A 16,868-nucleotide genomic window follows, 5' to 3' on the forward strand; every position below is an offset into this window, starting at 1 on the left:
TCTTTAGGAGCAGTCTGTTGCCTTGTTTCCCCTCTAGATTTCAAGCTTCTTGAAGACAGGGTCTTTTTATATTTTTCAGGGATTTCAGGGAATCCACGCCAAGAGTGTGACTCTCAATAGATCAATAAATACACGTTCCTGTCTGTCTATGCATAGCCAACCACAGGTAGGCACTTAGGATGTGCTCAGTGAATGTTGCAGACTTGAGGGCCTAGGTGGAGAAGAGTCTGCAGAGAGTGTGGGCTTAGGGCTGGTCTGGCTCCAATCTGACAGCTTGGCTCAGGCTGGTGAGACAGTGGGTGCTCGGCTCCAGGCTCCTGCTGAAGCTCTCAGGCCCTTCTCCTTCTCACTTGGCATAGAACAGAGGTGAACAGCTGGTTGCCTGAAAGCCACATTTGGTCTGCAGGTGTTCTGTTGGGGTAGTAGTGATTTAATTTTTAAAAATCAACACTCAAAAAATCAGATTTCACATAAAAATCAGGATTTCTGACTTCCCTCTTGAAATGGGAGGATGTGGCAGTGCCACTTGGCAACACCCTGGTGGCATGGAGGGGCAGGACTTCATTTGTAAACATCAGAACCCCCACTAGGCCTGGCCACATTAACATTTGAGTTTGCAACCGTGTTCTAGCAATGAAGGGTGTGGGCTGAGAAGTTGGATAGCCTAGTGGAGGCTGCCTAGTCTTGGCTCTGGCACTTACTAGTTGCAACACCCTGAGCCAATCACCTCCTCATCCTGTTTCTTCTGTAAAATCAGGATAATGCCTGCTTCACAGGATTCTTGGGGGCGAGCTGAATGAGATAACACTTGTGAAGTGTGCCTAGCAGGGCATGTGTTCAGCAAATGGTAGTTGTGAGCTGCTGGAGCCTGGAAGGGAAAGAAAAAGTGCAGGACAGAGCACACAGAAGCCATCTTGTCACCAATGAACATTTATTGAGTGTCCACATGTGCACAGCTTTGAACTTGGCAATCACAGAACAAACTGGGGGAGAGTAGGGGGGCAGGAAGGGATCAGGTTGGGGGGGGGCCCTGGGTTCATGAGAAAGGTAGTCCCTGCTGGAGCCGCCAGTCGCGTCTCTCTGCAGAGAGGAATCATAGCAGGGTGGGAGTTAAAGCCAGGCACCACGATGGCAATGGGGTGCAGTCACTAGGGAAACATGCGGACCTGGGGAAGGGTCCCTCCTGTTCCTGGCTTCAGCCAGGCCAGATGGCACCAGGGGGACAGGGATCAGATGCTCAGGTATCCAAGCAGGGATAAGGACAGGCAAAATAAATAACCCCCCAACCCCCACTGTCACTCTGCTGCAACATGACACAAAAGCTTAGAGACCAGGGCCTAAGGGCTCCTGGGTCCCATCAAGGAAGCTCAGGTGGAAGATTTCCCCACCCCCCACCAGGCCTGTCTGTCCCAGGTTTCCCTGGAAGGATGGGACAGTTCAGACCCTGGGTCACTGAAGTTGATAGGAAGAACTGCGATGTCAATGGCCTGAGCCTATTCTCTGCCCAAGGGGGCCAAGGGCAATAACCAAATGGCCAATTTAAAGGACGTGGACCTGGGAGGCCAGAGGGGCACCACAACCTAGGGGAGCCCACGCCCTGGCCGGCAGGGCACATGGGCTGAGGCAGCCAGCTCCTGCCAGCCCTGTCCCACCCTAGGGCCTCCCTCCTGTGAGGGAGCCAGACATCGGACACAACGACACCTAGTGCCCCCCTCCTTGGGGGCTGCTCCAACCTTCCCCGGCCTGGCGGGGACAGCCACATTGATTTCCAAGCCAATCCTTGCCCCTGAGTAGGCCCAGGAGGCGGGACGCAGTTCCTTACACTTGAAGGGTGGGCACCATGCCCTTGCCCTCAGAAAAGCCAGAAAGCTGGGGTGTTTAGGGGGGAATTTTAGGGAGGGGAGGTCCAGTTTGGGGGCTTCAGGGAAGATGCCTCCTCCCTCCATCCCTCGCTACCTGCCCCCGGGTCTGTCCCCAGTGGACACCCCCTCAGGGCTCTGACAGGCATTGCTCCAGGGCAGCCATACGGTAGTGGCTGGCAGTCTCCTCGCCCGCCTGCAGCCTCATGGCCTCCCGACACAGCCGGTTGGCCCGTGCCAACTCAACCAGGACACCCTGATAGGCGGCTACCATCTCGGGCTTGACTGAGTTGGGGCTGACGCTGCCTAGTAGCTGGAGCAGCTCCTGCGGCCAGCGGGAGCGCAGGGCAGCGGGAGCCAGCCAGGGCAGCAGTGGCACGCAGCCTGTGAAGGCCTGCATGCCCAGGAACCAGAGCTCCTGCAGATCGGCCCAGATGCCCTCGTAGTCAGGGGACAGGGCCAGCACTGCCTGGTCTGAGCCAGGCGTCGCCCGAGCCACGTGGGACTGCGACAGGAAGAGGATGGCAGCTGCGAAGAAACCCCGGGATGCTGGTGTCCCCTGAAGAGCTAGAAGGCAAGGAGGGAGTCGGGGCATGAACCAGATGGGCCAGCTGCTTTGCCAGACCCTTACTTTCCCTTCCTGGGTGGGCACACTCGGGCAGCTGAAGCATAGCCTGGCATCAGCCTGCCTGGGTTCAAACCCTCCCTTTGACTTCACGGCTTAACTTTGGGTAATTCACTTTTCTGGGTCTCGTTTCTTCACTTGTAAAACGGGGCCAATAGTGCTAATCTTAGACATCTGTTGTTAGAATTAATGTAATAATCTTGGTACACTCAACCTCAGGGTCAGATCCTCCTGTAGTCAGAAGTGACAAGAGCGTCTGTTGGGCCTAGAGCTCCTCAACAGGCTAAGGAGATGCACCGATTTGATTCTTGGGCCAGAAGAGGGCACCAGAGGGACCCACGGGCTGCTGACCTGGGCTTTGCTCACCTGCCGGGCAGGGGTTCACCCCTGCACTGCAGATGCTTCTCTTGGAGGCTGTTAGTCTAACCTGGTGGCATTGGTGGGTAAACTAGCATTGGGGCTCTACTCAGGGCCTATGGAGATGCAGCCTGGGACTGAAGGAGCATGGGGGCTAGAGGGCAGGGGGACTCCTGGTCCACTGGGATGTACTTCCCTTCCCACTGCCGGGTACCCTGCTGGGATCCCCGTCCAGAGAACACAGAGGCAGCTGAGGGTACGGGCTTGTTACACCCTGTTCCCAGGCATCTGCTCAGCTCCTCCAACCTGACAGATGGGGCAGAGGGAACAGGCAGGGACAGAGGGACCCAAGCAGACACCCACGGCCAAAGTGGGAGACACAGAGGGCTGGTAGGGCTGGAGGGGACGCCCCTCCCCCTGCACATAGCCAGAGTGAGGCAGTGAGGGGAGAAGGCATGTGCAGAGGAACACTGAGCACTGAAGGGTGTCACGAGGGAGGTGAGGTGCTAAGCAGAGAAAAACCTCAATGGAAAGCAGTCATGTTTCTGACTCAAGGCCTGGGTGGGGGCGGCTCCACCTTGAAAACACTGGATTCAGATTCCTTGAGCTGCTGGGAATTCCAGGTGCCTATGCCTGTGCCTCTGAACAGGCCTGTACTTACACCCACCAGCTCCTGCCTTAAAAGTCTTCAGAAGGAAGAGAATGTTATCATTTTGGAAAGAAGGGTGGGGTGAGGTGGGGGCTGGAGACATACTTCAGAGATTTCCTCTTGATTGGAAAATTCTATAAATCCATTTTCTGAAAATGGTGGCTTATGCCCCGAACACAGCAGGTCCACCCAGCTCTTCTGCCCCCATCCTTTAGGACTGGGTCCCCAGGGCTTACCTGGAGAGGTGCTAAGGAGCCGGGCCATGAGGAGGCCTAGGGTGGCCACATTGGCAGCCAGAAGCAGCCTCCCCTGCTGTTGCACCAGTGCGGGCAGCGAAGTCATCAGGGTGTTCATAAGAGACGTGAAGCAGGCATCTCGCCTGGGGAGAAAGGGAGGGAAAGATGGGGGAGGCGGGGGGTTAGGAGAGCCAGACCAAGGCTTGGCAAATTAGACAGCAGGGTAGAGAGTTAACCTCGGGCCCCATTCATGGCATCTGGGGAGCAGAGACTGGGTATGTCTGGAGCAGGCAGATATACCCAGAGGGGTTCCAAGTAAGCCAAATCCGTTAGTGGGGTAGTTCTGTCTATTCTGAGACCCTTTCATTCCCACACTAACAGGAATCCCTGGGCCTAGGGAAGCAAAGTAGGAGACTAATGATTTGGGGCAAGTTTGAGCAGCCCCCCTTGCTTCTTCCGACCTGCTCCCAGCCTCACTTGATCAGTCCTGGTGCAGTGACCACGAGGTTGAGAAAGATGTGACAGCAGGTCTGCAGGCCAATCTCCACGCTGTCAGGCAGCACTGAGGTGTCATGGCCAGGGGATGTGAGTTCCCACTGCTGCAGGAAATACTTGCACAGAAGTGAGGGGGCCCCCTCCTTGATCAGGATCTCCCGGGGCCCATCTTCGACTGTCAGGTGGCACCAGCCGGGCAGAAGAAGCCTGGGGGTGTGGAAGGAACACATGAATAAGGGGTTGGGAGAGATGAAGGCAAAAGGCTTCTCTTTTTGGGGGCATCCCACATAAGATAAATGGAAGCAGGGGAGGAGGAGGACACGTCCTCAGAGGTACTGCAGAAAAATCACAAGCTTCAGAGTTACACAGCCTAGGCTCAACCTGGGCTCTGCCACATGGTGTGAGTGTGGGCAAGTTACTTGAACTTCTTTGAGTCTCAGCTTCCTCATCCTGAAGATGTGGATGAGACTCATGTCATAGATTTTCTGTGTGGACCAAATGAGATAGTTTTGGTAAAGGGTATAGCAAAATGCCTTGCAGGGAGCAGATGCTCACTGGGCATGAGTTCTGTCTGGATAGAGAAATCTGGGGTTGGCAAGTGACACTTGGCAGTCCGGGAGTCTTGTGGGAACAAGTCCCTGAAAACAAACAGAAATAACCCTAAAGGCAATCTCATGCCCCAGTCAGGAAGCCCAGCACAGCCCAGCTTGGGGGGAGGAGGTGTCCCTGTACTACACGTGTCTTTAGAACTGTCTGGCTGGACAGGCTGTAACTACAAACTCACCGGAGAGCGTCCCCTGGCCAGGTGGGCCCTGAGGTGGTGGGGGAGATGGCCAGGGTGGCCACCTGCTGGGAGAGGTCATTGGTCTCCTCGGCCTCCTCGTAGAGGGTCTTGGCATAGCGGACAAGGAAGGGCAGCAGCTGGCAAACCTCCTTGCGCAGAGATGAGGTCTCTTCGGCCAGCCAGGCACCCAGGATGCGCACGGATGCAAACACAAAGGGCTCCTTCTGCTTCTCCTGCCCCACCTGTTGCCATAGGACCCCTTTGAGATGGAGCAGGACCAGAAACTCTCTGTGCCTGGCCAGCATGCCGGCCAGTCTAGGAATAACACAACTAGAAGGGAATTCTGGCCCACGAGCCCTTCAAAGACAGGCACCGAGCCTCATTCTGCTTTTTGTGCCCAGCACCTAGCACATGGTAGGGACACACCCAACAGGGGCTTGGCACAGAGCATGCCCTCAGCTGATCGAACTGGACTTCAGAAGACATAGCCCTGCACTTGCTGGGACTCAAGTCACATGCCCCTCTCTGCCTATCTCTCTAGTATGTCAAGGCTAGACGGAAACTCACAGATCCAAGGCTAAGTAAACACTCCCTCGGTGTGTTTGGACCGGGGAGGAGCTGGCAGAACCTCTACAGAGGCCGGGAACCAGTCAGCCCTGCTCCTTTCCCCTGCACCGCTGCAAGTTTGTATGTGTATGTGTGTTAAATGATGCTACAGAGATGGAGCAGAACAGACTGCTTCGATTTTGTGTGTGTGTACCAGGGGGAGGGGGGAGGGTTGTGAGTGGGAGGTTACCGTGTTGTGTGTGCGCGTGTGTGTACCGTGATGTGAGTGCACATATGGTGTGTGGTTTGGTGCTTGTGAGGAGGCTCAGGGACGGGGGGGAGAGGGAGGTTTGGTCACACACTACTCCCTGGAGTGCTGGAGGATCAGCCTGTGGTAGTGCATCTTCATCTCCCCATTATACTGCTGTCTCCCCATTACACCAAAGTGCAGGAGTTTCACTTCCCCCTTTCCCCTGCCTTCTGCCTCCCTCCGCACTGGGCTTCCTCTGCAGGCCACTGCACCCTCACCTGCTGCAGGTAGTGGATGACAGCCCCGATGGCCTCCTTCATGATGCTCACAAGCTGCACCTTCTGTGGCTCCTTCAGCAGTGACTGCTCACAGCGGGTGCATTCCTGGATCCCCAACTCCATGAGGGCATAGCAGGCGGTCACTACATCCTCTTTCACCTCCGTGCCTGTCTCCTCCAGTGCCAGCCGCACTTCCACGCATGCCAGATTCACCAGCAGGGCCAGGAACTTGCTCCCGGAGCTGCCCGCCGGGATCCAGTCGGAGCCGCAGGCGTGTGCCAGGCGGGCTGCCAGCTTCAGTGCGGGGTTGCGCTGCCAGGAGCTCAGCTTGCTGCCCAGGATACGTGCCAGCCCGGCCTGCAGATCCCGGAGGCATTCAGAGGGCACGGTTGTAGGGGGCAGAAAGAGGGGTAGCAACTGGCAGAGCTCAAACTTGCTGGCATCCTCAGCTTTCTGGAAATCTTCACTGAGGCCCCGCAACACAGCCAGCAGGTCGGGCTCTGCCTCCTTCCAGCACTGTGTCTCGGCAGCAGCCAGCAGCCCCACCAAGAGTGCCAGGGCCTGGTCAAAGCCATAGCCATGCCCCAGGTATGCCTGACACAGGGCAGACACAGTGCCACCAGCAATGAGGTGTCGTGGCCCACGGGGTGTGCCTGCCACAGCCGTCAGGCACTGGTAGGTGTCATCGATCATGGAACGGCGGGCAGCATCGTCGGGGTCCCCCCGGGCTGTGAGGAAGGTGCTAAGGATGGGGATCTTGTTCAGGACCTGGGGATGGGCGGCCAGTTCAGGGTCACTGCAGAAGCAGGCCAGCAGGGCCACGCCCAGGGCCCGGAGGACGTGGTCAGGGCAGCCATCTGGTGCCTCCTTGCTGGTCAAAAGACGATTGGGGAAGGTGAAGCCTACAGCATCGAAGATCCGCCGCCGAGTTTTGGCATCGATGTCACCTGCTTTGACTGCCTTGGTCACCTAGGGGGAGTATGTGCTGTCAGCAGGATGAAAGAAAGAGGTGGCAAAGACTGTCCCCTGCACCCTGGTGCACTGACCATTCGCATGATTAGGTTATGTAATGGGACTCACTCTGGGCTCAGGAAGCCTCTCAGAGGTCATCCTGCTCCTTCCTCTTCCCCAGAGACAGATAGGTGTGACCTCTGGGACCCCTCATCTACGAGTATATCTGTGGAAGGGGTCTAGTCCTCCTCAACTACTCATTCTGCTGTTTCATCACCTGGTCAGTCGGGAAGTTCTTCTTGATGTCTAGTCTAGACACCCACAACCTGAGTTGGAAGGGGCTTAGAATTCAGTGTTTAAAATCCTCCAAGGATTTAGGGTCCCTTCCTAATTGTTCCCTCTAGAGAAGTCTCTGATCCATTCCCGCCACCTTCTCATGGGAAATGGCTCCTGTGTCTCGCCGCTCTGCTTGTCAAAACATTTCCCCTTACATTTCCCCTAAACACCTCCTCTGCTGCAGTGTGAGCCCTTGACTCTGGAGCCTTCTTCCTGTTGCCATGGCAAACAACAGCGGCTGTACTCCCTCCTCCCTTCACCCCCCCCCCCCAACCTAACCCCCCCTTCCCAGCACTGCAGCTCCTGCTCTGCTGTCCCCAGCTGGGGTTTCTCCAATACAGCGAAGCCCCAAACCACATCCCTTACCCTCAGCCTAACTACTGCCGGCCCAGCGATCCCCTGGGACCCTTTCCCGGTCACTTACAGCCTTGCTACTCTCTCCACCCCCAGAACAATCATCCCCAGCCCTCAAGTACTCTGCACTAGTTACTACCTGCTGCTGTTACCCTATGAGTCAGCTCCCATCTGCTCTGGGACGCCCCAGAGAGCAGACCCAGGCAGCCTCCTCCAACGCTCCTAGGACCATAAGCCGTATTCACCCCCACTCTCCCCTTTGTCCCCATACTCAGGGGAGCAAAAAAGAGTCCAAAGACAGGCATCTTAGGCCTTCTTTGGTGCATCTAGGGTTGCCTATATATCCTTGGGGACTTGTTGACCCCATTCCTGGGGGGCCCAACCACCCAGCCCTTCCCACCTCCCAATTTTCAGTCAGTTCCTTACTAGCAGCAGGGCTGCAAACTGCTCGCTGTCATTCTTGGCCTCACGGAGGGCTCCTAGGTAGCGCTCCAGGGTGGGGTTTCGGCTCTCTGCCTGGTTCAGAGCTGGCTCGCAATCCGAGGCCATGATGCCCGCCTTGCCCAACTGTGAACACAAGAGGGACTGAGCATCCCTCTGCAGAGGAGGGGTGGGGGTGGGGGTGGGAGTGGAGGATGGAGGGAGGGATTGGCACAGAAGGAGGGATCAGGAGGAATGGGCTCCTCAGGACTGACCTCCTTTGGGGAGCCTCTTTATGGGGCTGGACCCTCAAATCCTTAGGGATGAAGAAGGGACCCTGGTCCAAGGTCACCTCCAGAAAGCGGGAAAGAAGGACCATGCATCCTGCTCCTCTGCTGGACAGCTCTCCTCATCAATCTCCTGGGGGTGGGAGGGTGCTGGCCCCACTGCTCAGCTGTCCCCTGGCACCAGAGGTGGGGTTTTATCTCCCTCCACCAGGCACACACGGAGGGAGTGGTGAGGACAGACAGGGAGGAATGGAGACATACATGGGTGAAGTTCGATTATCCGGACTCAGGCTGACATGAGGGAAAAGGGCATCCTAGGTTTCCTTTCCTCTCCCATCTTCAGAATAAGCAGGAGACAAGCTTGAGCAGAAGTGAGGATGCAGGACGCTGACCAGGGAAGACCTGGAGGGCCCTCTGGAGACCCCACCCCTCCAGCCAGGGCTCTCAGTCGCCCCCGCAGGCTTCTTGCCTCCTCTCCTTTCCCTCCCTCGGGCAGAAGCCGCCGCAGCAGCAGCAGCAGCAGCAGCAGAAGCAGCAGCAGAATTAACCCCTTGCGCTCCCTCTTCTAGCCCTCCCCGCACCGCTACCAGCCTGTGGATGTCGGCAGGGGCTGGAGAAGCAAGAAGGGGTCCCGGGCAGCTCCCAGGACAACGGAGACTTCAAAAGCCGGATAATCGAAGCGGGGCTGCTGAGATGGGGAGATGAGAAGGGGAGGAGGGTTCCTGGCGGTCACCACCTGTCCCGCCGCAGCCAGGTCACAACACGACATTGATGAAGTCACGACAAGGCGGCGATGAGATCACACTTCACGATGGCGCGGTGATGTCACGGAGAGATCACGGCAAAATCACGACATGAGACAGCCCCCAAAGATGACAGGGCAAATAAAAAAAATAGAGCTATATATTGAAAAGGGCTGTGACAAAATGGAGTCTCGACAGGGCACGATGATGTCGCGATATGGCGCGATGGAGTCGCGATAGGGTCCCCGGGGTCTGTCGGCATCGATCAGCGCCAGCTCGGAGAGGTCCCGGCTGGGATGTAGGGGAGGGCCTGAAGGGGGCTGAGCTCACCAGGCTGCGGCCCCGAACGGCGAAGTCTTCTCCGAGAGCGATGCTCCAGGAACCTGGGGCCGCTGCTCACGCCGCGTTGCCCACTCCGGGCTCCAGGCTGCTGCAGCTCCACCCCCACCCCCGCAGCGATCTCGACCAATCCGTGGCGGCTTCACTCCAGGCTCTGGCCAATGGCGCGGCAGGGCGCTAAACCGTGGGGGGGTGCTGCCGTTGCGGCCATCTTTCTTGTGGGTATTGCCCGAGTCTGAGGCCTGGGGCTGGCGCAGGGCAGGCGAAGGTGCAGACTGCCTCTGGAGAGCGGGAGGCGACAGCCTGGGGGCCCAGGTTCCTTTGCTCGTGCGTAGTTCTAACCCCCAGGAGTGCCCCTCCTCCCCTCGGGCTCGCGGCTGGCATTGAGCTTCCGGGGGCTGGGGGGCGAGAGTAGGAGGCCTTGCTTAGCAGGAAGTGTGTTTCCGGGTTGAGCCCGGGGAGGTGGGAGGAGGCGGTGTTTCCGGCCGCCGTCGCTGTCCAGGGAGGCTGAGGCGAGAGGGAGCTGTCCGGGTGGGGAGTCCGCACTACCTTCTTCCTCTAACTCCTCCTCCGGGTGAGGGGAGCGAAAGTTGGGGCCCCGACCGCATGGACCCGAAGGAGGCGGAGGCCGCCGAGAGCCGGGGCCCCACTGTGTGGCCCTGAGCCCCGGTAGGTGGCCGGGGGCGGCTGGCTGCCAGGCCGAGGACCACGAGCTCAGGGGAGGGGCAAGCGGGACGGGTTATTTCTGGGGGTGAGCTGGCCGGGTGTTGGGAGCCGGAGGTGGCGCTCCTGGCCCGGCTAGGACAGCCAGCTGCTTCTGACTTTGCAGGTGCGGAGCTCGAGTCCAAGGCTGGACCCCGCTTCTCTCGGGCCCGGGCCTGGTCCTGCAGCTCCCTCCATTCCCTGACAGTCAGACAGACAGACCGGGCTCGGGGCCCTGCTGTCCTTCTTCTCCCTCGACGAGTGCAGCCTCTCCCTTAGCTGCTGTCTCTGGTTTTTGGTTTCCCCACCAAGATAGAAAGTTGATGCAGAATAAGGGGGCGGGGCTGAGCACGATGTGTTGATTGTGATGTGAAACTTGCCTGATTCAGGACTTAGAAAATTATGCCCCGCAGATGGTCCTGTGGTGACTGCAGTGAGCACAAAGGTGCGACGAAAGAAGTCAAAAGAGAAAACCTCAGGAAGAATTCCAGGAAAGCTTTGCCTTTTCTCACCTCGTGGTGGTTGTGCCCAACCGACAATAGCTGCAGTTAGTGAAGAGCATTAGCTGACTCTCCCTGTGTTTTCTTATATGATTAACAGACTGGAAGCTAGGAACAAATCGGAAAGACGACCCCCAGAACAATCTGTTCATTTTTCCAGCTATTTAGAAAACAGTGTCTGCAAATATAAGCAAAGCTATTCATGGCAGTCTGTTCTGTAACTTTCCCAAATATCTGAGACTTTTTTTCTTTAAAGAGCTTTATTCTTGATTACTCATACCGGCTGAATAGGCTGTTTCAGTCGTGCTCTGTCGTTCAAACATATCTTATCGCTGTGTACATAAATGGAGTTCCACGTATGCAGCTGACAGACTGAACTATGATACATCCCCCATCAACCTGAAGTATTAAGTAAACATTCCCCCCTGCTCTGTCTGAACAGCTGCGGCAACAGAGAGAGCTTTTATTTCGGGTGTACTTGTAACGCCCTAAATGCCAGAAGTATTGCAAGCTTTTCTAGATTTTCATTTGTCAAGTATTGTGGGGGTGTGTGTTCTCTCCCTAGGTTGTTACCCTTTGATTCTGTAACAAACCGTTTGGATCTTGGTGATGTGTTGTTGTTCCTGCCTCTGGTCAGCAAGCCTTGGACTGGACGCTAGCAGTGATTTGTGCCCTTAGGCAATTGTAGGTTTCAGAGGAATGACTAGTTGGGAGTTCACCGGAAATTAGTCCTGCCTCTCTCTTATGCATGGTTTGTAAGGCTTCGCACTTCTAATCAGCTTGCTGATCCAGTAGTGTTTGTTACTTCCATTATCAAAACCTGTTCATTTCTTTTATGCTTCTCTCGCCCACCTGTCACGCTATTGATGACAGGTGTTGAGTCACCTTGAGTTTAAAATCCTTTTGTGGTAGGCAGGAACGTGTTGGGTAAGACACATACACATGCACGCCATTCCATCTTGGGAGGCTAGAGAAGTTGCTGGCTATACTTTGTGATTTAGGCTTCATTTCGTAATCTCTTGAACATATCTCTGGCCCACACACCTACTTTCTGTCCTTCCTACCCCCATCCCCCGACCCCGCTCCTTAAGATACAACTACAAAACAACTGGAAATAGGAATGGATGGAAGTGAGTGAGAAAGATGAAATGAAAGCCTTTCCTTGGGGGGCTGCACCTCAGTTTTGCAGCTGTGTGTGTGTCTATTTCCTGGTATTTTTCGGCATTGATACTCAAACCATGCAATGCCAAACTCCCTATATGCTGGCTAGGGGTGGGGCTTGTCAACCTATGCCATTTGCCAGATGTGGATGACAGGTGCACATTTAGGACAGAAGATTTTGAATTACTTCTTCAGAACTCAATCACCCTCCTCATAATGTAGCCAAGATTTATATAATATAGGGAAATTGTGTAAGAGAGAAGAAACTGATGGAAAATTACTTTTTCTTCTGGAAGGGACATCAGTCATCTAGCCCCTGGATTCTAGAGTAGCCAGCACAATGCCTAGCACATAATAGGGGCTATGTAAATATTTGTTGAATGTATATATCAATTCAAGTCAGGAATTGCAAATGATTTTAGGGATCAGGGAGGTGACATTAAAATGTATATTGGATAGATTTTTAAGATAATAGTGGTGGGGACAGTAGCAAACTGGAGAGTGCGTGCCCTGCCTAAAGACAATCACGTTAAAATGTTTTAAAAACGTAGCTAGACAGAACGCTCAGGTTATTAGTTTACCTCTGACGGTCCAACCTCTTCTTTTCATAGACAAGAAAGTGTGTTTGGTCAAAGTCACAAAGCTATTAGTAGCAGAGCTGGAACTGAAACTCAGATCTTTTTTTCAGGTTAGTGCTCTTTCCATTCTTACATATAGACGATTTACTGTTAGATTAGAAAATAATGCAATATAAAGTGTTTCAGTTTTACAGTAGATTCATTTCATATCCCTTGCTGTGTTTTTATCCTGATAATTATAGGGTATGTCAAAGCTCAGGTTTAAGATTTATGGGCAGGGATGAGCAGTGAAAGACAAACTTGAAATTTCTGTTCCCCCTGATCTGTCGCATTCTCTAGCATTCCACATTTCCAGGAATCAATTATTAATTACTTGGCATATAATTTGTTCTCTTTCTGTCTTTCTAGGGGACTGGTTCTGCCTTTCTGGAAGGCCATGGAGAAGAGGCTGGGAGTCAAGCCAAGCGCTACTTCCTGGATTTTATCAGGATTTTGTTGGCAGACGTCCGTGAAGTGGTTGAGAGGCCTCTACCTGTTTTATACTTGCTTCTGCTTCAGTGCTCTGTGGTTGTCAACAGGTACCATTTTCTTTATGGATTTAAGATTAAAAAGAGCGCTTTTTGTGAGTCCTTCGGTTCATTTTAAAGACCAGTAAGAGGCAGAAAAGCAATCTGCTAATCAACAGAAATGATCATCCTTTTGGTGGGCACTTTGTTCGGTTTATTTGTTTTGGAACCAAAATTGAATTTGGGTTCTTTCTCATGGCGGAGAATTGGCACGATCATTTTGAGATTTGATGAAGGTGTAATGAAAAGAAACAGGTTTCAAAGTTGGATGGACCTTGGTTGTGGAGCTGAATGTTTTCACTAAATAACTATAAAAGCTCGAGCAAGTTACTTATTGTCCATAAGGAAGAATAAGACCTACCTCATAGCTTGATTTGAGAGAGAACGTAATTAAAGCGTGTAGTACAGCACTCTGAACATAGGTGCTTAGTAAATGGTATTTTGCTTCCTTTTCTTTCCTAATGGAATCTACACTTACAGGGAGAATGTGTTTCTTGCTTTTTCCATAGAAAGGGGTTATGCTGATAGATTTCCTAAAGTGTGCTTTCCTCCTAGAGATTATTTCACCAGGCTACAACCTCTTGCCAGGAAAGAGTGCCAAGAAGGCGACATTTCAAAGAATATCCTTTCTTTCTGTCTTGTTTCTTTCAGTTCTTTTGTTGACATTGTTCCTTGCAGAGTGTGGAATATGAGAAAACAGCAATTTGAGAAAGACTTCTGAGTATGCTGCCATTCTGGGCAGTGACCAAAAAGCTTTCTGTTGTAGGGACCACTGTCTGAGATAACTAATCAGCCTTCTGCTCCTATAATTACAAAGATTTCTGAAAGGAATTGGTGGTCACGATCTTGAGAATCAAGTAATTACTGTATTTAGCAATTTCAGTAACATCAGCTTTGGGGTTTTTGTTGTCTGGCACTGGTGGTTGATGACTGCATAATTATAGCAGTGGAAATTGCAGTTGACAGAAAGCTGACCTAAATGATTTTTACCCAGATGATGCTTTGCTGGGACAGCTAACTATTTCAGGCCAACATTTTATGTAAGATCATTTGAATTAAATAAGTAATTGATTTAGTATCATCAGAGAAGGAAAATCACATTTTTTGAATTGAACCTACCACATACCAGACTCCTGGTTATAAACATCACATCTCTTATCTCATTTAATCCTCATGATAACCCTAGAACAGATAGTTTTATTCTCACTTTATAGATAAGGAAATTGAGGCCCAGAGAGGCAAAATGACTTGGCCAAGGTCACACAGCAAGAATCTGACAGAGCCAGGATTCTGAACCTAGGTTTGTTGACTCCAGTGCTCATGCTCTTTATCTTCTGCTGCTCTACTTTCCAAACACAGGTGATCTTTTGGAGGACCAAAGATAGTTGTTTTTTTTTTTTTTTTAAAGATTGGCACCTGGGCTAACAATCGTTGCCAATCTTTTTTTTTTCTTCTGTTTTATCTCCCCAAACCCCCCCTGTACACAGTTGTATATCTTAGTTGCCGGTCCTTCTAGTTGTGGGATGTGGGATGCCGCCTCAACGTGCCCTGAGAATCCAAACCCTGGGCCGCTGCAGCAGAGCATGCGAACTTAACCAGTCGGCCACGGAGCCGGCCCCGAAAGATAGTTTTTTACCTCGAACCGTGATAGGCAGCTTGTTATTTGAGGGATTCCAAGTACAGGGCAGGAAGAAGCGTTTCTGTATTTTCCAATCTAACACTTAGTTAACCATAGTACTATGGGCTCATTGGGCCGGTCTTAGTATCCCTTGACCTTGGGACTTCGAAACAGCACCTAGTGAGCAGATTGAGTATAAAGGTACAAAGGCGGTATTGTTAGGAGTGGTTCTAGTGGGGATTAGATTGTACCAGTTCCATTTTAGAAAAGTTTGGAGCTTTTACCATGGAAGAACCAAGAACCACGTGTGTTCAAACTGAGGGAACATGCAAGCAACACATGGCAGATGGATTTGTTATACATGTTAATTTATCAGAACTCTTTCGCATCGATTTTTCAAAAAACACCATATCCTAATAGAAAAAAATGAATAAAGGATCTAAACAGAGTACCATATGTAAGAAATTAAAATGACTTATAAACATTTAAAAAATATTAATTCTCATTACTAACCGGAGAACTGCAGATTAAAATGAGAAATCCTTTTTAATCTATCTTATTGATGAAGATTAGTGTAAAAACATCTAGTGCTGCCAAGGGGTAACGTGGTTGCCTTCATATTGTGCTGGGGAGTTTGAACAGAGAACTTTTTGGCATAAATATCAAGATCTTTAAAAAGTTCATGTCCTTTGATTTAGTAATACCCCTTTTAGGAATTTATCTCAAGGACACATTTAGATAGTTGTGAATGAGAGCCTTCATCAACGCTCATTTATTCTGTGTTGTAAAACATTGCTACAACCGCCCAACAACAGGAGGGTGGGGAAATGATGGCGTGTCCACATAGTGGAATATTATCCAACCTCAGAATTTATATTTTAGAAAAATAAATACATGGGGAAATGCTCCTATGTTAAGTGGTAACAGCAGGATATACAAATGCATATTCACTATGGTGCCAATTTTGTGAGAAGAAAAAAACATTTTTATATGGTAGAAAGTCTGAAACAAGATATTCAACTAAATATTTGTATATTTTTTGAGTAGTGGCATTATTATCTCTTTATTCATTATCTCTTTTTAGGCAGCTGGTCTACAAATTTTCTTGATTATGCAGTCTAATCCATAAAAAAATGGAGGATGTATCCCAATATATGTTTGTTTATATAACAAGTACCATTGTACTAATGCCTCATGTATATGAGATACCAAAACCAAAAATTTTAAAGGATTAACTAAAAAATAAATATAAATAGTTTTAATATTTCCTTTTCATACCCCAGTGATTTGTCTTGTGCACGTCTTGTAAGCAAACACCCTACTTTGGAGATCATTGCCTTAGGGAACTGGGAACTATTGGGAATTTTAAGTAGAAGAGTAAAAACTGGTAAATTTCCAGGTCATTTTTGCTGGAATATAGAAGAATGATAATGGTGGGGATGGGAGGTAGATGGAAAGGGGAGGGAGGGCAGGGCTAGAGGTCAGAATATCTGTTCGGAAGCTAATGAGATAGTCCAGAGAACATTGATGAGGCGTCTGTCTTCAAGGAACCTCTCTCTCAATGAAGAAAGTCATTTCACTCAATACAAATCGGTAGATGTAGTGCTAAATAGATGGGTAGGATTTAGGAGTACTGTAGTAAGAGATAAAAGGAAGTTATTATTATTTTTTAATTGAGATATAATACTGTTTAATTCCAGAACACTTTCCTTACCTCCCCAAAGAAACCCCATACCTATTAGCAATTACACCCTATTCCTCCCTCCCCTTAACTTCTGGAAACCACTAATCTACTTTCTGACTTTGTGGATTTGCCTGTTCCAGACATTTCATATAAATGGATTCATATAGTATGTGGCCTTTTATATCTGGTTTCTTTCACTTCGCATGTTTTCAAGGTTCATTCATGTTGTAGCATGAATCAGTACTTCATTCTTTTTCATGGCCGAATAATATTCCACTGTATGGCTATGCCACGTTTTATTTATTTACCTAGGAGTGGAATTGCTGAATCATATGGTAACTCTTTGTTTAACTTTTTGTTTTCTGCAGCAGCTGCACTATTTTACATTTCCACCAGCAATGTATGAAGGTTCTAATTTCTCCATGTCCTCACCAATGCTTGTTATTGTCTTTTTGATTACAGTAGAGGAGGTTATTGAAAGTTAGAAAATCAAGGAAGGCTTCATGGAGGAAATGGAACTTGACTTGGGCCTAATAGATATCTAGTTTGC

At 50.9% G+C, this 16,868-nt stretch overlaps 2 protein-coding genes across 10 annotated transcripts in view; one reads left to right on the forward strand and one right to left on the reverse strand.

Moving 5' to 3' along the window:
* Positions 1-914: 914 nt before the first annotated feature.
* On the reverse strand, positions 915-9,713 carry NCDN (neurochondrin). 6 transcript variants are annotated; one of them, XM_070510342.1, is made up of 9 exons: positions 9,501-9,616; positions 9,164-9,231; positions 8,416-8,601; positions 8,147-8,287; positions 6,080-7,048; positions 5,006-5,247; positions 4,204-4,428; positions 3,727-3,869; positions 915-2,426 (listed from the first exon to the last, which is right to left on the reverse strand). In XM_070510342.1, exons 4-9 carry the CDS (start codon positions 8,267-8,269, stop codon positions 1,990-1,992), a joined length of 2,139 nt encoding a protein of 712 aa, XP_070366443.1. In that variant the 5' UTR covers positions 8,270-8,287; positions 8,416-8,601; positions 9,164-9,231; positions 9,501-9,616; the 3' UTR covers positions 915-1,989. The 6 variants fall into 6 exon arrangements, with proteins under 6 accessions (XP_070366443.1, XP_014695587.1, XP_070366444.1 ...); XM_014840101.3 differs by lacking the exon at positions 8,416-8,601 and having other exon boundaries at positions 9,501-9,605; XM_070510343.1 differs by lacking the exons at positions 9,164-9,231; positions 9,501-9,616 and adding an exon at positions 8,689-9,163.
* Positions 9,714-9,718: 5 nt separating this feature from the next.
* Positions 9,719-16,868, forward strand: part of KIAA0319L (KIAA0319 like) — a 90,012-nt gene continuing 82,862 nt past the window's right edge. Inside the window, exons 1-3 of one of the 4 annotated variants that reach the window (XM_014840096.3) lie at positions 9,724-9,836; positions 12,484-12,560; positions 12,859-13,028. In XM_014840096.3, coding sequence (XP_014695582.1) covers positions 12,887-13,028 — 142 coding nt within the window. In that variant the 5' untranslated portion in view covers positions 9,724-9,836; positions 12,484-12,560; positions 12,859-12,886. Of the gene's footprint in view, positions 10,179-12,483; positions 12,561-12,858; positions 13,029-16,868 lie in introns of all 4 variants that reach the window. The other 3 variants (XM_014840094.3, XM_014840095.3, XM_014840099.3) reach the window with 3 other exon arrangements.

This window comes from Equus asinus, chromosome 5, assembly GCF_041296235.1.
Source record: "Equus asinus isolate D_3611 breed Donkey chromosome 5, EquAss-T2T_v2, whole genome shotgun sequence".
NCBI classification, from domain to species: Eukaryota; Metazoa; Chordata; class Mammalia; order Perissodactyla; family Equidae; genus Equus; species Equus asinus.

Coding starts and splice junctions, on each gene's coding strand:
- NCDN (XM_014840101.3), bottom strand. CDS start 9,196: ATGTCGTGTTGTGACCTGGCTGCGGCGGGACAG. Junction 8,288..9,163: donor ACCTGGCTGCGGCGGGACAG/GTGGTGACCGCC, acceptor TTGTGTTCACAG/TTGGGCAAGGCGGGCATCAT. Junction 3,870..4,203: donor ACTGCACCAGGACTGATCAA/GTGAGGCTGGGA, acceptor CTTTCTCCCCAG/GCGAGATGCCTGCTTCACGT.